Source organism: Pelobates fuscus, chromosome 9, assembly GCF_036172605.1.
Source record: "Pelobates fuscus isolate aPelFus1 chromosome 9, aPelFus1.pri, whole genome shotgun sequence".
Taxonomy (NCBI): domain Eukaryota; kingdom Metazoa; phylum Chordata; class Amphibia; order Anura; family Pelobatidae; genus Pelobates; species Pelobates fuscus.
The window spans coordinates 130,192,652-130,215,640 of NC_086325.1; the positions used below are offsets into that span (position 1 = coordinate 130,192,652).

Sequence of the window (22,989 nt, forward strand, 5' to 3'; positions counted from 1 at the left end):
TGGGAGACCAATGGCCTTGGGAAGCAAAGGAGGTAATGTCCGGTTCTGAGGCAGTTGACCAATTAATATCTACACAAGCCGATTATCATATGAGTGTTAGAGGTAAATCTGAGTGGAGATTAAAGACCTCCATCATAGGTTATGTTTGCATAGCAAGGAAAGGAATGATGTATAATACTTCTGTAGGAGAATTAACTTGTCTAGGGCAAAAAGCTTATGATGATGATACAAAGAATACAACTTGGTGGTCGGCTTCAAATGTCTCAGAACCATCTAACCCGTTTGCTAGATACGCCAATTTAAAGGATGTGTGGTTTGACCTATCTATCACATCTACCTGGAAAGCCCCAGCAAATTTGTACTGGATCTGTGGTAAGAAAGCCTATTCGGAGTTGCCACAGGACTGGGAAGGGGCATGTGTGTTGGGTATGCTCAAACCATCCTTCTTCTTGTTACCTATTGAAACAGGTGAGACTTTAGGTGTTAAAGTGTATGATGTGAATCATAGGAAGAAAAGGGGACCCATAGAGATAGGCGCCTGGGAAGATAATGAATGGCCTCCCCAGCGTATTATAGATTATTATGGGCCAGCCACGTGGGCAGAAGATGGTACCTTTGGTTATAGAACCCCTATTTATATGCTCAACCGTATTATACGATTACAGGCGGTGGTTGAGATTATTACTAACGAGACATCACAAGCGCTCAATCTTCTAGCAAAGCATAATACCAGGATGAGGACAGCAGTATACCAAAATAGATTAGCCTTGGATTACCTTTTGGCAGTAGAGGGAGGTGTATGTGGGAAGTTTAACCTGAGCAATTGCTGTCTTCAAATAGATGACGAAGGGCAAGCAATAGCTGAGCTTACTAGCCATATGGTTAAACTAGCGCATGTGCCTACTCAGGTATGGAAAGGGTATAATCCAAGTAGTTGGTTTGGTAGCTGGTATGAGTGGTTTGGAGGGCTTAAGGCAGTGGTAGGTGGAGTCCTACTGATTTTAATGTTGTGTCTACTCCTGCCGTGTCTTATACCCTTAGTAGTTAGGTCTGTGCAAAGCCTGATAGAAAATATAGCAGAGAGGAAGGCTGCTGCACAGATAATGGCAATTTATAAATATGAGGCTCTAGATCAGGGAGAACCAATGCAGGAAGATGAGTGTTGAAGATTCACATCATAAGATAAGTCTGGTCTTGTTCAAGGTAACTTGCGGTGTATGCAAACTAAGGTTAAGTGATGCCTCAAGTAATTGTGAAATATCAAGAGGCATCAAAGGGGGGAATGTGGTGGAATCTCGGTAAAAAATAAATTTAGTAGGCCGAGATTACCACGTGGCATGTGTACGTGCATATGCTGACGTATCGATCAGTTGGTTGCACGAGGCAAGATACGATCAGTAGTGTACGGAGCATGTGCAAGAATACAGGATATAGTATTCCCCTCCTCCATTGTGCTGGACAAGCCATGCGGTCAAGCAGGAAGTTAATTCTTATTTGTGTTGATTGGTTAAGAGAATGTGCGGGTGGAGCTTATTATGGGAGGAGTTATGTGCCTATATAAGGAGCCTGCACTGTTGTCCGGGGCTCAGAACTTGCTGTATTTTGGTGACGTTAGTCCCTCTGAGTCCCGATCGGTGATCCAATAAAGAATCTCTTCCTTCCTGAAGAAACCTGTGTCCATCTCTCTGTGCTTCGCTTCCGTCAGTTTCTCCGGTATCAGTAGGAGTGCCAGGCTAGAAATGGCATTGCTCAAAGTAAACAGGCTTCATAATGCTTAGTCTCATCGGCGAGCGCAGGTCATATTAAATTAGGCATGCAAACAAAGCATAGACGTCTATTGACTACAAATTATAGATGAACTCAGTAGCTTAATCTGCGCGTTTTATGGAAAATAAACAAGCTAGACAAGAGCAGTACTAGAGGGTTAACTGTGTGGGACATTAGTTGAAAACATCGATTTGAAAAGTAAAGTAAAAGTCATAAGTAAAACCCCCTAGCTACAGTAGCATCTTAGCTTAATAGCCTCCGTTTTGGCTGCGAGTGATGGGATATGTAGGAAAACAAGGCTGAACATAGTAAAAATCAAAAAATAAATGGTATATGTCAGCAGACATTCGTGTGAGTTCCATAAGGGTAAAGAAAGGCAAGTGTCTGATGGTACTATGCCTGAGTTAGAGTGTCAGTCTCTGTGGAGTCAGCCGATGCCCTGACGGGGTTGGGTGAGTATTCCCTGCGGTAGGTGATGCCTCTGCACAAGGTCCCGCTGTGAAGGTCTCATTGTTGGTACCCCTCTCCCAATCTTCCATGTTTTCTCTCTTGCGGGCTGTGGGGGGGATCTCCGTCTGTGTGTCCTGCTGGTATGGTGTTGTGCTGTCTCCTGGTCAATATCGTGGCCGGCACTGTGGGTGCTCGTGTGTGGAGCCGTGCACTTCATGCTGAGAGGTATTGGAGTCGATGAGGTGCGAGCAGAACTTGCTCGTCGGTAAGTCGCCTGCTGGGGCATGAGGGTATGGTTGCTGGCCCTCCGTGCCGGTTTGTGGGTTCTGCTTCGTCGAGGGACTGCTGTGGAGGTATGGGGGGGATTCCCGCCTATTTGGCGTCGTGTCGCCGGGCGGATCCATGCCGTTACCATTTTTATTGCCCACTTGAATGCCTGTCTCCGGGCGTGAAGCTTGGTCCACAGATTGGCACATAGCCGGTTATAGAATTCTCTCGTGCACATGGGGGGCTTGCTGAGTGTGCGGTTCTTTGTGGACCGTGTCCGTGCCGCCATTTTGTTTGTGCCTGGGTCGCTTCTGCTCGCATGAGGTCTTGTCACCTGTGCTGGTCGTGGCTTGGGGGTGATCGTCCCCAGCGAGGACCGGGATGACCCCCGACGGTCCAGAGGGGGGGGGGGTTAGAGGTGAGTACGTTGAGGTCGCCATCTGCAGGGTTACCAACGAGGAGAGCGGCCGCCTCTCCCTGGCTCATTTGCAGGTAGGCCTCAAGCTGGATTCGAGGGGACCCGGTGAGTCGCGGGGTCATGAGTGGTATCAATACGTTTGCCTGGGTCTCCCCCACTCTGTAGTCACCTTCCCAGCGGTGTGTGTGCAATAATTCGAGGTGTATTCCCCGTTATTGCTGCTTGTTTGCAGGAGCTGTCGTGTAGCACGTCCACCCTGCCAGGAAGCCAGGCTCCGCCCCCCCGATAGATAGATTTTTAATCCGCACTTCCTCCCTCATGAAGGTTGAACGCACAGATATAGGTCTAATTACATGGTCAGACCATGCCCCTATCACGTTACAACTCAGAGAACAATTCCCAAACGCGGGAAGGAGCAGTTGGAGACTCAATGAACAACTGCTTTCAGACCTTGACATAGTTAACCAAATAGAACAGGATCTACAGTTTTACTTTAAGGAGAACAAAACTCCAGACTCACCTCTCCCCCAAATTTGGTTGGCGCACAAAGCCTTCATAAGAGGCTGCTTCATAAAACATGCCAGCTATGCAAAAAAAAAGCGACTTGAAACATACACGGCCATACTTTCCGAATTAACCTCTCTAACCCACGCTAACAAACACACCCCCACAGCAGCCACACATACCAAATTACTGCTCTTACAATCGCAACTGAGAGATTTGGAACTGGCCAAAACAACGTTCCTTACACGCAGGTTTACACACGGCTTTTTTGCTGCAGGCAACAAAGCGGGAGCACAGTTAGCCGCCCAATTAAAACAGAGAACTGGTAACTCCAAGATTGCCTCCATCAAAGATTCCAAGGGTACCACAATTTTAGACCCACAAGGGATAGTAGACGAATTTGCCCATTATTACGAAAAACTATATAATCTAAAAGATGACCCACAGACAATCTGCCCCTCCAAAGCAGACAATGATGCCTTCCTATTAGGAGTCAACCTCCCTACTTTATCCAACACAGAGGCGGAACAGCTTAACAAACCCTTCACAACCGCTACACAAATCACCGGGACCTGATGGCTGTCAGGGTACCTGTGGTCTCTACCTCCGAAAGAGGTAGAGACTTAGCTGTTCCTCCATCCAGACGGTCTGATGGCTCCCTTCCCCGCGGTCTATCCGGTCATGCTAGGCCGGCCGCGAGGGAGTGACTGCCTTTTACAGCATCTAGGCAGGAAGTAGTCATCAGGACACTCCCCCGGAACGACCTGTCAGTCAATTGCTGCAGGACCAATCAGGACGCCTCGGAGGCGTGGTTATTGCTCTGAACAGGGTATTTAACAGAGCTTCTTTCATTAGCTCATTGCCCTGTCGTGGTTCTAGCTTGTTTTAGTCACTCAGTGCTTGTGTATTCTATTATCCCTTTTGGTTTTGACCCGGCTTGTTTACCTTACTCTGCTTATCTCTGTTACCCTTGATTCGGCTTGTCTCTCGCTTACCTGTCTTCTGTTACCCTCGACCTCGGCTTGTCTTTGACCATTCTATACTGTACTACTTACGTTAGTCCGGCCATTCTAAGGTCCGGTATACGTATCTGGCTACTGTTTGTACTCTGCGTGTTGGATCCCTGTCCCGATCCTGACAATGGCCTACCTAATATATACTACCGCACCTTCCTTAACACTCTAGCTCAACCCCTCAGTGCAATTTTCAATCACTGCATGAAGGAAGGGGCATTGCCACAAGAAGTCACAATGGCACATGTCTACACACTTCCCAAACCGGGCAAAAATAAAGATCACTGTAAAAACTTCAGGCCCATTTCATAGCGAAAGATTGGCACCACTTCTGCATAAATTAGTACACAATGATCAGTCGGGATTTGTGAGGGGCCGACAAGGCTCTGATAACTCGAGGAAGGTGCTAAACATAATAGCGGGGATGGAGAGGGAACGACTGGGAGGTATTTTCCTGGCGCTGGACGCCGAAAAGGCCTTCGACAGACTAAACTGGCAATATATGACACAGGTGTTGTGCAGGTATCAGTTCCCTGAAGAGGTTATCAGGGGAATATTAGCACTGTACGCAAAACCCAGTCCTAGGGTCTCCCATGGAGGCTTCCTATCACGAACTTTCCACATTACGAATGGGACGCGTCAGGGGTGCCCACTGTCCCCCCTGTTATACATTCTCTCCCTGGAACCCTTGGCTTGGAAGATACGACGACACCAAGCCATAAGCGGTATTACACTGAGGGACAAGGACTATTTTCTGGCGATGTTCGCTGACGATATCTTTGTGGCACTCTCACGCCTGGAACAATCACTACCTCCACTGCTAACATTGTTGACAGACTATGGTAGAATCTCGTACTACCGCCTAAACAAAGAAAAAACACAAGCCTTACCGATAAACTTGCCAGGGCCAACTGTAACCACCCTTAAAAACTCCTTTGACCTGGACTGGCGAACGACGTCCATAACGTACTTGGGAGTTAAGATCTCCACTCCTATTAGCAATATAGTGAAACTTAATTACAAACCCCTCATACATTTGTGCGTCACAGAGATACATAAATGGAAGAATGCAAAGCTGTCATGGTTAGGCCGAGTAAATGCATATAAGATGATGCTATTACTGAGGTTACTGTATATATTCCGCATGCTCACAATAGATATCCAAACCGCGATCTATAAATCCTTACAAGCCATATGCAACTCCTACATTTGGGGGGGTAAAAAACCCAGGCTGCCCCTAGGTCTCCTGCAGCGGACAACAAAGATGGGGGGTATAGGCCTACCTAATATTGGACTCTACCACAAAGCCTCTATTCTAGCAATGAGCATTCACCTACACGCCCAACGGGGAGTAACACAGTGGGTGGATATGGAACAAGACCAACTTAGGCACACCTCTCTGCTTAATTACATGTGGATGCCGAGTACACTACGAGGCCTTAAGGTGAATCTATATCCTACCACTATCGCAACGATCAGAGTGTGGGATGCCTTTATGTCCTCCCTTGGCTGGAAGAAACACTTCCACCCTGAAGCTTCCCTAACCGCACTTCAAGCAGTGAATCCCACGATCCCACTAGCCAGATGGTCGCGCTTAGGTATATCCCAAATCCAACAATTGTGTAAAGAACAAATAATCATGAGTTTCCCAGATATACAAGATAAGTGGGGGGTCCCGGAGAGAGATATCTTCCCCTACTTACAACTAAAAAACACAATTAACACACACGTCCAGGGAATGCCACCCACCATGCCTACAACCACAGTAGCGGCAAGACTTATACCTCACAGATGCTGGACAGCCCCGATGAAACCCAAAGCCCTCTCACTTTGCTATCAAGCATGGCTAGAATTAGCACCACAGAAACCGTTGACATGTAAACAGCACTGGGAAACAGAGGGGGGGAAAGCCATAACAGAGGAATGGTGGTTGCTAGCCCTAAATGGGATCAAAAAATGGACCAAGTGCTACTCCAATATTGAAGCACATCGCAAACTACTCTATAGGTGGTATATGACTCCTGTTAGACTACACAGAATTTATCCAGACGTATCACCCAAGTGTTGGAGATGCGGCGTGGAAGATGGAACCCTGCCGCACATATGGTGGCATTGTAGGGGGATACAACCTCTCTGGGGTGATGTTCAGACCCTACTGACTGATCTCGAAATTGAGGACTTCCCATGACCATAACGACCTGCTTACTCTTGCTGTTCCCCAAAACGACACAACAAAACCACATACAATTGATTGTGATAGTTTTAATGGCTGCTAGAAACCTAATAGCATTAAATTGGAAAACACATAGCTGCCCAGCCATCCAACAACTGACAGACAAAATACAACAATTTTATGTATACGAGAGAATGGCCACCGACACCGCTAAGGCCACGACAAAATTTAGAGACGTTTGGAAAGTCTGGGAGACATGGTATGGAGGACAAAGACACCATAGAGGGTGAGGGGGGAGAAAGAGGACAAGGGGAGTGATGAACAACCCATGGGATCATGGACAGAGGTTTTTGTGAACTAACATGACAGAAGTACACAGAAAATGCTAGATCCCAAATACCGTGGTTACCTGCATGTTTGTTTGTGTATATACCTTTGTTGAGTTCATTTGAATTGTTAACATAAACCTAAATGAAGGGAATACTGTAAACCAGCTACATCAAAATGTTACATAGTACATGGGAGCAGATGAAAGTGCTGTGCAACTTTAGAGTACGAATGTATTAGCTCATAACCCATTGACTTCTTGTTTGTCTATTCTATGAAACAACTATGTACTGGACTTATACCTTTGAAAAACCTTCAATAAAAAATAAATATAAAAAAAAAAAAAAAACAGTTTAGACAATGGTCTTCAAAAAGGAACTATTTTCGGACACTCGAACTCCCAAATACCGCTGAGACTTCCAGGACCACTTAGCTTCGTGCACATTCATACGAAAGAGGCGGCGTTCGTTTAAACCATCACACGACCACCAAAAGCACAACACTGATAGGGATGGTTATTTAGTATTTGTAAACCCACGAACAGGGACCGGCCACACCAGCTGAATGCATGGAACTATGTTGGGCAGGAGCCTCGTGTGCGGCCGGGCAGAAATGGGACTTCCATCTATCTCCCGAACCCCTGAACCGATTTGCATGATTTTTTTATATGTTTGTCCTCTAATTATGCCTGTTCAGAAAATATAAATTTTATGGGAATTGGATGTATAATTTTAATGTTTTGAAAAATGTATAAAGGGTTCATTTTTTCGCTTGGAGATAATTGAGTTGATACAGTAATTAACTCAATTATCTCCCAAGCAAAGGGGAGGATTTTACAGTAATGAATGGGAGTGTTTAACTTTGTAACTGTAAACTATTGGCTGTTGAATTTATTTCTCGGTGCCCCACAAGGTCCACATGGGTGGTAACCTTGTGGGAAAAGTTGCATAAAAGGCCAGCCTGGCACATTAAACCTTCAGATCTGCTTAACCCTCAATACGTAGCCTTGTCTCGTTATTGTAAGGAAACTGCATCCATCTAATCACTAGCTCTTGTAAGAGCTCTGCTATTCTCTCCCACTGGTTCGGCTGATGGGACATCTGGAACACACTGCAGTATAGCCTGTCACCAGAAAACAGGACATCTCCAACGGCATACACCCCACAGTGATGAGTGCAGCTGAATCAGTCAATGGTAACACATATAGTGTATTGTACGCAGAGTATGAGAGTCTATGTCTTGATGACAGGCTAGCCACGTGTAAATAAGGAGCCCCGACTCGCGTTTTGCCAGTTGGGCGGCTCTTCAGGGGGAAATGAGCCTTTGTAAAAAGAGAGGTTTTAAATAACTGGCTGCCACGCGTGATTGGAAGATTGAGGTATCCACTCAAGAGAATGGACACAGTGATTGACAGATAACTCAACCAATGAGACTGCAGAGGTGTCAACGTAATGTCATAGTTAATTAAATATCTCGGACTAGTGAAATATTGTCATGACAATGTTTATTGTTGAATATTCTGTTGTAAATTACATTGTATGTTATAAGAGGGGAACTTGCCAATGAATCTGATGATCTGTTTAGACTTGGCAAAGTAAATTGAATCTGGTGATAATGACAATATCAAATAAATATAGAGTAGAGGGGAAAATATGGGCGGGTGGGGTTGTATTGGTCAAAATTGCTGATCACTTAGCTTTAGACACTAATAAGACTGAGTATAAATATACTATGTGATCAGAACGTAACAGCTGGAGGCGTGAAGTGTATATGAGGATATAGGATTAATCTCAATGGACATATGTATGCCTGTCTGCTGTTAGTAATATTGTTGATGTCTAATATTTATGAGTGAGTCACCGTTAATCAAATTATGCAGAATGATAGTTACTATCAATAGTGGTGTTAAAGAAATGAATGTCATGGGAGAAAATTTTTAAATATTAGTTAGTAATCTCGCGAATAATAGAAGTCATTTTAGCGTCACATACTTTTTTTTTTTTAAGTGCTAAGGCTATGAGTATCCCCCTGATTACACATTTATGAGCCTCACACATTATGGTGGGTGAAATATAGGGTTATGAGTTTTAATTAAAATAGTGAAGGATAAATTCCTCAACATGAGAAACCAATTCTGGGTTATTTAGTTACTGCATACATGGATCATTCCGACCTGTCCAGGCTAGAGGGAGAGGAGCCATCACAATGGGATTCTGGTGCCATATTAAGGCCTGCCAGACCTGGTTGGGAGCCAGCATTTTCTAAAAAGAACTTAGTAAGTGCGTCAGATTTCCCTGCAGCAGGGATGGTGAGAGGTAATTCAGTGTTTGGGGCTCTGAGGTTGGCTCTGCCTCCGAAAATGAAACTTTCAGCCATCTGAGCTGCAGCATTAGTTGTTTTGTGTGATTGGACCAGATGGGCTGGCCTTCACACCCCTACCCATTGGTGTGCAAGTGCGCCACAACTTTTATGGTTGTTGTACTCCTCCCATATATCAAGGACATGCCCTCATGTTCTTTCGTATGCTTCATGAGGACACAAATTGGGATGTATGGGATTTTTTCTGGTGTCTCTGAGATGCAGGATACCAATAAATGAAGTAGGTTAGCAGGACATAGGCCCCAATTTGAGATTAACCTGCCAGATCCAGTACGCTTGGCTGCGATGATTGTTTTTGTATGTTTCAATGGTTTAGTCTCTAAACTAAGAAATGTAGCAAATTAAAATCTTAATTGCAAAATAAAGCAAAAATATTCTGGATCTTCTATTTTGCACCAAATATTTTTCTTTAGATTTAAATTTGCTACAATATGCAGGGCTATTTACTAAAGTCCGAATGACCCTGTAGCAAACGGGAACAAAACCATCCGGCTGCATATGGGGCTATGCAGGCTGCAAAATCTAGACATTGTTCACAATATTTAATTTAATTGTAATTCAGGGCCTGATAGGGCCTAAATGTTGTCCATATTTCAGCCAGACTGACTACTGCCAGATGGCTGAAATCCAGACTGAATGCTTCAAATGCAGGCCCTGATTTAAAAAATAAATCCAGACTATTTGCCCAAATACTCAAATAGTTTAAAAATGGTTCAAATGCTTAGCAGCAAAATGTTGGATTATGTGGAAGCTGACCTACTCTTTCTAGCCAGTCTCCACATTAAAGAGTTCTAAATAAAAGAGAGAAAAAAATAAGTTAAAAAAAACAATGGACGGGTGAGGGGGCGGGAGTTTTAAGACAATTGCTATAATTGAGGTTTTAACAATAAAAAAAAAAAATGGATAGTGGAAATATCACTGTCCATCTCCCTGATCCCACTCATAGCCAGCTAGAGGGGTCTATTTTACGATCTTAGAGGGGGGCATCCAAATATAATATTCAGGAATACCTAGTTTCTTCCTCATGCTCCAACCCATTGATGGTAGGTGTGGGTTCTAAGAGTAATATTCAGATGGGAGGAACTAGTGTCCCCTCAAGCCCTCATCTATTCGTGGTAGGTTGGGTCTTTAATAAACGTAACACTATAGTCACCCAAACTACTACAGCTTAATGTAGTTATTCTGGTGTCTTTAGCTTGTCCTGGTATCTCTATGAAGAGATGCTGATTGGCAGTGGCAGTGTTGCCACCTATGTGCAATAGCTTCCCTACGGTTTTCTATGGGAAAGCATTGGGTCAGCCCCAGCGAGACTGGTGTTGGAAAAAAGGTTATTAAAATCATCTTTTTAAAGGAAAGCAAGGGAGGCTGGCAACCTAAATAGTGATCTTACCGCACTCTGACAGCTAAGTCTCACATCTATTAAGACTTTGCTGTGAAAGCATTCTGAGTGGTTGACTTATTATCCAACCAATCAGAGTGCATTTACTGATATTACTTAGTGTGGGAAAATGTCCTATGCTATGAAATAGCTGATCTATCATGAGAAAATCTATATTCTATAATCTATAAAGATTTCCCTGCTATGAGAGCTCAGTCTGCGGTGAGCACTTGCAGGGCAAAGAATGATTAATTTTAGTGTGTCGATTTTTGTGGGGTTTTTTTTGCAATAAGGCTTTTTTTTTTACATTTACTTTAAATAGTTGTGTTGCAGAAAATCCCGCACTGATTAATTTGTTGGCGTGCAAATTCAAAGACATTTGATCAATTTGTAGCAGCTGTAAAGCATTTGTGCACTAGCTAGTAATTAGACTCAAATACAGTTAAAGGAACAATGAACGAAAATAAAAATGCAGTTTAAAATTTTACCAGGCTACTTAAAGTCACCTAGCTTAGCAAACAAATAGGGTAATTCAGTAACACCATATGGCCACATTGTGTTAAGCCCACCACTACGTCACAGTACCTCAATACTGACCTATCACAATTAGCATCAAGTCCATCATGCTCTTACACTGAACAAGATTAGAAACACAACACTTTTGTTTTTGCCCCCATTTTTCATGAGCTGAACTCAAAGATCGAAGACTTTTTCTATGTATACAAAAGGCCTATTTTTCTCAAATATTGTTCACAAATTTGTCTAAATCTGCGTTTGTGAGCACTTCTCCTTTGCCGAGATAATCCATCCACCTCACAGGTGTGGCATATCAAGATGCTGATTAGACAGCATGATTATTGCACAGGTGTGCCTTAGGTTGGCCACAATAAAAGGCCACTCAAAAATGTGGTGAACTGGAAGCTTAGCTGACATGGAAACCTTTGACCAATCAAGCTATTTTAACATACAATATGAAATGCACTTGAATTCCCAACAATTCTCATTTTAGTAGCAGGTTTATTCACTAAAGTAAGAATTCAAAGTGAATTTACAAAGCCAGCCTTAAATTTGAATTCCCTTAAAATTCTTACATTAGTAAATAACCCTCTAGTAAACTGCTTTGTAAGTTTCATCATCTTTTGAAATGATATAATTTGTAGTACTTGTTTGTTGCATAAAAAATTAAAAAAATCATACATTTTATATACAAATTACAGTTATATGCAAAGGAAATTATTCATTATTGTACTTATGTATTGCTTTCATAAAAATCCAACTAAAATAAACATTGATCCACATACATTTTATATATAGATCTGTGTGCACTTGTACATATCTTACCCAAAATGTTCTCAGTTATAAGCAGTAGGTAGAAACATGTACATAAAGATTTTGATGTTATCATCCTTATTTGAGCTTAAGGTTTTTATGAATCCAAAATGTTTCTGAAAGTGATACCATTATGCAACCTATAAAATAAAAAGGCAGGAAAGAATAGTAAATGCAAAAATCTATTCTCCATTTTTCACAGATTTTATGTGTTTACATGAGAAATGACAAAGAATGGAGAGGTGGAAAGCAAGTGATCAGACAGATTTTAATTTAACATTTAAAAATGAAAATCTAACCAACTTTAGGCCTAAATAGCATTTCAGCCGATAACATTTACAGGAAGTTTACCGCCTATCGCTAAGCCTTTTATCTGTTTGATTTGAATATATTACCTACGTTAAAGGCTTATCAGGAGCCAATAATTATTGGTTTAAATATCGGATTTAGAAAAATATTGAAAATACGTAGCATTAAAAATATCAGATCATTTGTAATTCTGTATATAATTTGTATTTCTGTAATTCCGCCCCCACCATGGGCTTCAGGTAATTAAGTTTACATTCCATTGCCCATCCCCAACAATTGTCACCCATGTCCCGCCCAGGTGGCTAAGGACCCACAAGCCCTTAGACACCACACAATAAAATATATCTGTCTTCCATTATAGTGAGGAGGTATCAATCAATTCAATGCCTGTAAAAAAAATAATAATTATATGTATATATACACCATTATATGTTTTCTTTATTCTAAAATCTTCTTTTCTTCAGCAATGTCTCACTTGGTTTTATGGTGTTTTGGGAAGTTACAGGGTCAAATATAGCATGTTCAATTTTGCAGTTTTTTCACATTGAAATTAGCCAGATTGGTTACGGTGCCTTTGAGACGGTATGGTAGCCCAGGAATAAGAATTACCCCAATGATGGCATACCATTTGCAAAAGTAGACAACCCAAAGTATTGCAAATGGGGTATGTCCAGTCTTTTTTAGTAGCCACTTAGTCACAAACACTGGCCAAAGTTTGTGTTAATATTTGTTTAAGTGTGAAAAATGCCCAAAACTAATTTGAACGCCTCCGGGAAGCTCAGGGGCAGGGGGCTTAAGGCCCGAGCGGAAGGGACCATCACCAGAGGGGGCTTAAGGCCCGAGCCGAAGGGGCCGTCACCAGAGGGGGCTTAAGGCCCGAGCGGAAGGGACCGTCACCAGAGGGGGCTTAAGGCACGGAGGTGGCTGAACAGGAGGGGTGGGAGGCGGTTGAGCAGGCGGTGCAATGAGGGGGGCTTAAGCCTGGTCGTCCCAGAGGGCAGAGGAGGCTGCTGGATGTAAGCTCGAAGCCCTCCGTGGGCAGTGCAGCCTGCCTGCCTGCCTGCCTGCCTGGCTGGCTGTGGCTGGATGACATCTTCAATGTTCCCTCAGCTTCTGTGATGTCACCGGTTAATGTTGTTAGCAACAGCAGCAGCAACAACAGCAGCAGCAGCAGCCTGCCTGCCAGCCTGCCTGCCTGGCTGGCTGTGGCTGGATGACATCTTCAATGTTCCATCAGCCTCTGTGATGTCACCGGTTAATGTTGTTAGCAACAGCAGCAACAACAACAACAGCAGCAGCAGCAGCAGAAGAAGCAGCAGCAGCAGCAGCAGCCTGCCTGCTTCCCTGCCTCCCTGGAGCAGTGGGACCGAAAGCCAGCCCCCTGGCGGCCGTTTGCAGGGCCCAAAACCGAGAAAGGACTTCAGGGGACGTGACCGCGAAATCCGTGGAGCTGTTTTTGGCACGGTAAGGTTGCGTTTTGCTGGTGGGTCTCCAGCGGTCTCTCAGCCACCTGGCCTGCCTCCCTGCCTTCCTGCCTGCTTCCCCGCCTCCCTGGAGCAGTGGGACCGAAAGCCAGCCCCCTGGCGGCCGTTTGCAGGGCCCAAAACCGAGAAAGGACTTCAGGGAACGTGACCGCAAAATCCGTGGAACCGTTTTCGGCATGGAAAGGCTGCGTTTTGCCGGTGGTCCTCCAGCGGCACTTAGCCGCGATCGCGTGGAACTATTTTCGGCATGGAAAGGTTGCGTTTTGCCGGTGGTCCTCCAGCGGCACTTAGCCGCGATCGCGTGGAACTATTTTCGGCCGCGGGAGCCTGGCGGTTACCGGTAAAATTATGACTTCCATAAAATTCCCGAACCCCTGAAGGGATCCGGCTGATTTTTGGATATGTCGTTCCCCCAGGTGGGGGCTGTCAGGGGATGCAAGTTTTGTGGGGATCGGGCGGGCCCGTCGCCCGCAGGGCGAGTTCTCCCTCGAAAACGTGCCAAAATTTTTCTAAGTCCCACGAGCTCCAGGCCTCTCAGCTATGAGGTCGGATCTGCCCTGCCGCGTCCAGGCACCACTTCCACGAGGTCGGACACTTTTGCAGGTTGGTCCCCCTAAACGACGCGCGTGCAGAAAGTGCACGACAATAGCCGGGGGCACCCTCGAGGAGATTGTAGAGGAGCAGAAATTTCCAACGGCAGGCAGGGGACTCTTGCTGGTTCTCCCATGCCCAGCCAGAGTTCCAGGCCGACGGGCGGTTTTCCCCCTTACCCGTCCGCCACGGAAACCTGCCCTCCCTGACCTCCCCTCGCCCCAGGATTTCAGGGGGCCGGTCGGGCAGGGGCGCCCCCCGGTGGCCGAAAACGATAAAGGGCGCCGCGGGCCCCCGCTCGCTCCCAGCCTCCCGGGGCCGGGCGGGCAGGGGAAGGGCGCCTGGCCCGGGCCCCCCGAGCCCCCAGCGGCGCCCCCCGGTGGCCGAAAACGATAACGGACGCCCCGGGCCCCCGCTCGCTCCCAGCATCCCGGGGCCTGGCGGGCAGGGGAAGGGCGCCTGGCCCGGGCCCCCCGCGCCCCCAGCGGCGCCCCCCGGTGGCTGAAAACGATAACGGATGCCCCGAGCCCCCGCTCGCTCCCAGCCTCCCGGGGCCTGGCGGGCAGGGGAAGGGCGCCTGCCCCGGGCCACCCGCGCCCCCAGAGGCGCCCCCCGGTGGCCGAAAACGATAACGGACGCTGCGGGCCCCCGCTCGCTCCCAGCCTCCCGGGGCCGGGCGGGCAGGGGAAGGGAGCCTTCCACGGGCACCCCGCACCCTTAGCAGGGGTCGGTCGGGCAGACTTCCGCGAGCTCCAGGCCCGAGACGGAAACGGGGTCGGATCTGCCCCGCGGCGCCCAGGCACCACTTCCAGGCGGTCGGTCGGCTCGGGCGGCCCCGTCGGGAAGATGGTGCCAAACGTTTTCCAAGTTCCCCCTCTTCGGGGCGAAAAATTTTCAAAGTCCCACGAGCTCCAGGCCTGGGCGGGCAGGGGACTCTGGCCGGTTCTCAGATGCCCAGGCAGAGTTCCAGGCCGACGGGAGGATTTCCCCCTCGGTGGCGAGGGGACTCTGGCCGGTTCTCAGATGCCCAGGCAGAGTTCCAGGCCGACGGGCGATTTTCCCCCTGTGCTGGCAGGGGACTCTGGCCGGTTCTCCGAGGCCCAGGCAGAGTTCCAGGCCGACGGGCGGTTTTCCCCCTGTGCTGGCAGGGGACTCTGGCCGGTTCTCAGATGCCCAGGCAGAGTTCCAGGCCGACGGGAGGATTTCCCCCTCGGTGGCGAGGGGACTCTGGCCGGTTCTCAGATGCCCAGGCAGAGTTCCAGGCCGACGGGAGGTTTTCCCCCTGTGCTGGCAGGGGACTCTGGCCGGTTCTCGGATGCCCAGGCAGAGTTCCAGGCCGACGGGAGGTTTTTCCCCTGTGCTGGCAGGGGACTCTGGCCGGTTCTCAGATGCCCAGGCAGAGTTCCAGGCCGACGGGAGGTTTTCCCCCTGCGCTGGCAGGGGACTCTGGCCGGTTCTCGGATGCCCAGGCAGAGTTCCAGGCCGACAGGAGGTTTTCCCCCTCCCCTAGTGGCGCCCCCCGGTGGCCGGCAAGGGGATTGCGGCCCTCGAGCGAGAAAATTTTTCAAAGTCCCACGAGCTCCAGACCTGTCGGCTATGAGGTCGGATCTGCCCCGCCGCGTCCAGGCACCACTTCCACGAGGTCGGACGCTTTCGCAGGTTGGTCCCCCTAAACGACGCGCGTGCAGAAAGTGCACGACAACAGCCGGGGGCACCCTCGAGGAGATTGTCGAGGAGCGAAAATTTTGTACGGCAGTCAGGGGACTCTGGCCGGTTCTCGGATGCCCAGGAAGAGTTCCAGGCCGACGGGAGGTTTTCCCCCTGCGCTGGCAGGGGACTCTGGCCGGTTCTCAGAGGCCCAGGCAGAGTTCCAGGCCGACAGGAGGTTTTCCCCCTGTGCTGGCAGGGGACTCTGGACGGTTCTCAGCTGCCCAGGCAGAGTTCCAGGCTGACGGGAGGTTTTCCCCCTGTGCTGGCAGGGGACTCTGGCCGGTTCTCCGAGGCCCAGGCAGAGTTCCAGGCCGACAGGAGGTTTTCCCCCTGTGCTGGCAGGGGACTCTGGCCGGTTCTCAGATGCCCAGGCAGAGTTCCAGGCCGACAGGAGGTTTTCCCCCTCCCCTAGTGGCGCCCCCCGGTGGCCGGCAAGGGGATTGCGACCCTCGAGTGAGAAAATTTTTCAAAGTCCCACGAGCTCCAGGCCTGTCGGCTATGAGGTCGGATCTGCCCCGCCGCGTCCAGGCACCACTTCCACGAGGTCGGACGCTTTCGCAGGTTGGTCCCCCTAAACGACGCGCGTGCAGAAAGTGCACGACAACAGCCGGGGGCACCCTCGAGGAGATTGTCGAGGAGCGAAAATTTTGTACGGCAGTCAGGGGACTCTGGCCGGTTCTCGGATGCCCAGGAAGAGTTCCAGGCCGACGGGAGGTTTTCCCCCTGCGCTGGCAGGGGACTCTGGCCGGTTCTCAGAGGCCCAGGCAGAGTTCCAGGCCGACAGGAGGTTTTCCCCCTGTGCTGGCAGGGGACTCTGGACGGTTCTCAGCTGCCCAGGCAGAGTTCCAGGCCGACGGGAGGTTTTCCCCCTGTGCTGGCAGGGGACTCTGGCCGGTTCTCCGAGGCCCAGGCAGAGTTCCAGGCCGACAGGAGGTTTTCCCCCTGTGCTGGCAGGGGACTCTGGCCGGTTCTCAGATGCCCAGGCAGAGTTCCAGGCCGACAGGAGGTTTTCCCCCTCCCCTAGTGGCGCCCCCCGGTGGCCGGCAAGTGTATGGCGGCCCTCGAGCGAGAAATTTTTTCAAAGTCCCACGAGCTCCAGGCCTGTCGGCTATGAGGTCGGATCTGCCCCGCCGCGTCCATGCACCACTTCCACGAGGTCGGACGCTTTCGCAGGTCGGTCCCCCTAAACGACGCGCGTGCAGAAAGTGCACGACAACTGCCGTGGGCACCCTCGAGGAGATTGTCGAGGAGCGAAAATTTCGTACGGCAGTCAGGGGACTCTGTCCGGTTCTCCGAGGCCCAGACAGAGTTCCAGGCCCACGGGAGGTTTCCCCCCTGTGCTGGCAGGGGACTCTGGCCGGTTCTCGGATGCCCAGGCAGAGTTCCAGGCCGACGGGCGGTTTTCCCCCTGTGCTGGCAGGGGACTCTGGCCGGTTTTTGGATGCCCATGCAGAGTTCCAGGCCGACAGGAGGTTTCCCCCCTCCCCTGCGTGCCATCGATGTCATTCCTCCTCCCCGGGTCTTCCTTCGGTCGGTCGGGCAGGGGAAGGGGTGGCCTCCCCGGTCACCCTGCTCCCCTAGTGGCGCCCCCCGGTGGCCGGCAAGGGGATGGCGGCCCTCGTGCGAGAAAATTTTTCAAAGTCCCACGAGCTCCAGGCCTGTCGGCTATGAGGTCGGATCTGCCCCGCCGCGTCTGTGCACCACTTCCATGAGGTCGGACGCTTTCGCGGGTCGGTCCCCCTAAACGACGCGCGTGCAGAAAGTGCACGACAACAGCCGGGGGCACCCTCGAGGAGATTGTCGAGGAGCGAAAATTTCACACGGCAGGCAGGGGACTCTGGCCGGTTCTCGGATGCCCAGGCAGAGTTCCAGGCCGACGGGTGGTTTTCCCCCTGCACTGGCAGGGGACTCTGGCCGCTTCTCGGATGCCCAGGCAGAGTTCCAGGCCGACGGGCGGTTTTCCCCCTTCACCTGTCTGCCCTCGTCGAAATCTGGCCTCCCCGACGACGTCTCCCCGTGGGCCCTGCCCCACCCACCACCTTCTCCGATCGATCTGGCTCCCCGCGCCCGAGCGGGGGAGAGGCTTTCGCTCAGGCGGTCCCTGGCGGCCCCCTGCGACAGGTGAAAAGCTCCCTCTCCCCTCCGCCTCCGGCGCGGTCCCCGGTTTCCCTCACCACCGGGCTCTCCGACAGGGAGGGCGCTCCCCGTCCGCGGGCCGAGCGCCACCCTCCCCGCCCGGCCACCTCCACCCGCTGAGTTTGCTCCCAGGCCCCGTCCGTAAGCAGAGGCCCGAGACCGCCCGCGCCGCGGAGGAGGCCGGCGCCCCGCTGCCCGCCGAGGTCCCCTGCCCTGGCGGGGACCACGGCGGCCGCCCCGGCGCCACCAGCCTCCCCCGGGCCGCGCCGAGCGTCGTTCCGCCCGTCTCCGAAGTCGTCTACGTATCCCCCACGACCGTCCGCCTCGAAGGTCAGCGGCCTCCCCCCTCGGCCCCCTCCGGGCTGGCGGAGGGGAGAGGCCCAGGCCCCGGAGGGGGGAGAGGTTCGGGCGCCGCTCCGCCTCCGCCCAGCCCTCCTCTCCCTTCCGGGCCTCACAGAGACCCACCGCGGGGCTACCTGGTTGATCCTGCCAGTAGCATATGCTTGTCTCAAAGATTAAGCCATGCACGTGTAAGTACGCACGGCCGCTACAGTGAAACTGCGAATGGCTCATTAAATCAGTTATGGTTCCTTTGATCGCTCCATCTGTTACTTGGATAACTGTGGTAATTCTACAGCTAATACATGCCAACGAGCGCTGACCCCCAGGGATGCGTGCATTTATCAGACCAAAACCCATCCGGGTCGGGGATGGGGGCTCTCCCCCCTTCCCTCCCGGCCGCTTTGGTGACTCTAGATAACCTCGGGCCGATCGCACGTCCCCGTGACGGCGACGACGCATTCGGATGTCTGCCCTATCAACTTTCGATGGTACTTTCTGCGCCTACCATGGTGACCACGGGTAACGGGGAATCAGGGTTCGATTCCGGAGAGGGAGCCTGAGAAACGGCTACCACATCCAAGGAAGGCAGCAGGCGCGCAAATTACCCACTCCCGACGCGGGGAGGTAGTGACGAAAAATAACAATACAGGACTCTTTCGAGGCCCTGTAATTGGAATGAGTACACTTTAAATCCTTTAACGAGGATCTATTGGAGGGCAAGTCTGGTGCCAGCAGCCGCGGTAATTCCAGCTCCAATCAGTGAGTGGGAGGAGTTGCTGCAGGCTGCTGGCTGGAGGCTGCTCTGTGCAGTGCTCCAGGGTGTGGTGTGTAATTGCTTAGTGTGTGTCCGAATTTGGAGCCTGTTTTTCGGATCGTTTGTTCCAGTTTTCACCCCTGGTTTGCAGCCTGCAACCAGGGATGGCTGTGGACTCTCCCTCCCCTGCGGTCCGGGGTTGGGAGGAATGGCTGAGGACCGAAGAGGAGGACCTGTACAACAGCGTGGAGCTGCCTGCTCCCAACGCTATACTCAGGTGGACTGAGCATCAAGCCCTTTCCAGGGCCATCAGGAAGGACATTGAGGCTTTACTTACCAGAGAGGACTCCCTGACCCGCAGGTACGAGGAATGGAGGAGAGGGGTAGGGGTTCCCCACGGTCCGCCCGGTGTCCTGCACACCCATGTTACCAGACTCAAGGGTATCATTGGGTTGTGCCAGGAACGGGTGGCCGAGGGGTTAAAATTCCTTGAGCGGACCCCCCCCCCCCCACCTGGACCCGGTGGACGGGTCCTTGGGCGACCCCCAGTCGAAAAGCTCCGTCCCTGCACCCGTGGAGGGTGTCCAGCAAGTCCCTGGGGAAGCCCCTGCAGCCTCCGGTCTATCCTTTGCTACTGTGGTAGTTGCCGGGGCTGCAGGGGTTAACCCGCAAGTTGGTGGGAGCCCAACTCCCATCAGTGACTCCAAACTGCTTACGAGACTGCAGTCCCTGAAGGAGGCTCACTCTGCTGCCACCAGCAAGCTGGCTGGTGTGCAGGGTGAGCTTCGGGACCTTCGTTACCAGTCCAGCCACAGTTCAAATAATAAACGTGCTCCCCTGCGAGCGAAAATAGCTACTAAGAAGGCACAGGAGGAAAGTATTGCGGCTAAACTGCCGGGTCTCGAAAATGAGATCCGGCAGGTTCAGGCCGTCCTGCAACAGAGGCAGCGTGCCAAAGCACGGGCACGTCGCTAAGAATCCCTGGGGGACCGGAGGGACCTCTCCGACGGTGGGGGGTCCGGCACCGAATCCGGAAGTGACCGGGCCTCCTCACCGAAGGGGGGAAACTCCGGTTCCCGCGGTATGCAAATTGCCGCGAAAACCGGAAAAAAATGGCGGACACAAACAACTTGCCGGCTGAGGATGAGTGGAGTGGTGATCCGGCGAGGAAGGATTGGAAGCTGGAGGTCCGGCAGGGGCAAGCTGCTGCTCCAATCAAGGAGACCCTGCTGGCATTTACTGTGGAGGATGTCGAGAAGATGGAGGATTCGTCTGTTTCAAGAAAGTCCAAAAGAAAGCAGAAAAAGAAAAAGAATCCTGCAACCAGGAAGCCGGAGGCTGCTTACCGGGAGTCTGGAGAGTCGGCAGGAGGGGGTGAGTACTCGTCGGGGTATGTCTACTCCGACGAGGAGTTTCCATCTCTGCAGACCTCAGGGGCTGCCCTGGGGTCTGTCCACCCTCCCCCTGTCGGCCCCTCTGGGCTTCCCAACGCCCTCCATGGGAATGGGGAGACAGACCCCGCTGGTGCTATACCATCTTGCACCAGCATTCCCATGGAGGGGGCTTCCCTAACCTCCATTCCCTCTCCCTCCCTCCCTCCTCTCCCCCCCCTCTGACTCCCCTTGTATGCAAGTGCCCCTGTCTGGACCTTCGTTACCAGTCCAGCCACAGTTCAAATAATAAACGTGCTCCCCTGCGAGCGAAAATAGCTACTAAGAAGGCACAGGAGGAAAGTATTGCGGCTAAACTGCCGGGTCTCGAAAATGAGATCCGGCAGGTTCAGGCCGTCCTGCAACAGAGGCAGCGTGCCAAAGCACGGGCACGTCGCCAAGAATCCCTGGGGGACCGGAGGGACCTCTCCGACGGTGGGGGGTCCGGCACCGAATCCGGAAGTGACCGGGCCTCCTCACCGAAGGGGGGAAACTCCGGTTCCCGCGGTATGCAAATTGCCGCGAAAACCGGAAAAAAAATGGCGGACGCAAACAACTTGCCGGCTGAGGATGAGTGGAGTGGTGATCCGGCGAGGAAGGATTGGAAGCTGGAGGTCCGGCAGGGGCAAGCTGCTGCTCCAATCAAGGAGACCCTGCTGGCATTTACTGTGGAGGATGTCGAGAAGATGGAGGATTCGTCTGTTTCAAGAAAGTCCAAAAGAAAGCAGAAAAAGAAAAAGAATCCTGCAACCAGGAAGCCGGAGGCTGCTTACCGGGAGTCTGGAGAGTCGGCAGGAGGGGGTGAGTACTCGTCGGGGTATGTCTACTCCGACGAGGAGTTTCCATCTCTGCAGACCTCAGGGGCTGCCCTGGGGTCTGTCCACCCTCCCCCTGTCGGCCCCTCTGGGCTTCCCAACGCCCTCCATGGGAATGGGGAGACAGACCCCGCTGGTGCTATACCATCTTGCACCAGCATTCCCATGGAGGGGGCTTCCCTAACCTCCATTCCCTCTCCCTCCCTCCCTCCTCTCCCCCCCCCTCTGACTCCCCTTGTATGCAAGTGCCCCTGTCTGTAACCGTTATGTCTGAGTCTCATGTGGAAGTGAAAGAACTTGGAAGTGTGTGTGTGGAGATGTGTGATGTGTCCGTGCCACTGTCTGTCCCTGTATCTGTTCCCCTGATCCCCCCGGCGGGCGCTGGTGTCCCTGGTGCCTGTGCCGCGGGTGCCTGTGCCGTGGGTCCCACGGCGGACGCGGGCACGCGCGGTGCGTGTGCCGCGGGCGCCCGCGGCGCGGGTCCCGGGGGTGTCGGGCGCGCGCCGGAATCCCATCACCCTCGGCCATCCGGCGGCCGGCGTGGGTCTGATGGCGGGGCTATCCTTAGCTCTGCCTCAGGCTCTGCTGGCTATTCGGGGTTGGCTGGGAGTGATGGGAGTGGGGGATTTGGGTATGTATCTGAGCCCAATGATTGGGATGCCATTGAACGGCAATTTTATGCCCGTGGTCAGGTGACCTCTAATGTTAAGTCTGGTTATTTGTCTAATGTCCCTGTATCTGCTACCCCTTTATTTGCTGCTGCCCCTTCTGCCCATTTTGTTGCCCCTTCTGCCCATTTGGTTGCCCCCCCTCCCCCTGCTGCCCAACCGTTTTTTGCTGTTCCCTCCTGTGTTCCCCCCCCTGGTCCCCATGCCCCCTCTGTAAATAGTAATGTTGTAAATGCTGTAAATATTGTTGGAAAGGGCACCACTGCTCCCGGTGCCCAAAATATGGTTATGCAAAATGTGGTTGGTGGCACCCCCTCTAAAGGTGCCACCAGTTCTGTTTCATGTGCTAAGGTTGGTGGCGCCCCTTCTAAGGGTGCCACTATTTCTCAAGTTGGTCGGGTTGCTGGTGCCCCCTCTCAGGGTGCCAGCACCTCTGTTTCAGGGGGGTCACGTGGGTATGCCCCTAGGCACTCCCAGGTCGCCACTCCGGGTGCCATGACCGGGGCCTCCCAAGTTGGTCCTGCCAGTCGAGTAACCCAGGCCCCAGTGTCCCAGACGGCTGGCCCCAGTGTCCCAAATGCTTGGGCATCCGGGCCCCCTCGTTTGTCCGTGGCTGGCACGGCCGTGCGTCCTCTGGCTCCCCCATCCAGGGAGCAGGAGGAACGTGGTACGGTTGGCCTGGACACGCGAGACCCGGGCGCCTGACAGGAGGGTGCTGGTGTCCGGCCTAAAGGACATGGGGTTC

At 51.5% G+C, this 22,989-nt stretch overlaps 1 protein-coding gene across 1 annotated transcript in view; it reads right to left on the bottom strand.

The window, feature by feature from the left end:
- The window catches only part of LOC134573038 (uncharacterized), a 185,429-nt gene that overhangs the window by 113,237 nt on the left and 49,203 nt on the right, over positions 1-22,989 (bottom strand). The window contains exon 2 of the mRNA XM_063432422.1: positions 12,015-12,145. Within this exon, the coding sequence (XP_063288492.1) occupies positions 12,015-12,081 (67 nt within the window). The 5' untranslated portion in view covers positions 12,082-12,145. The remainder of the gene's footprint in view (positions 1-12,014; positions 12,146-22,989) is intronic.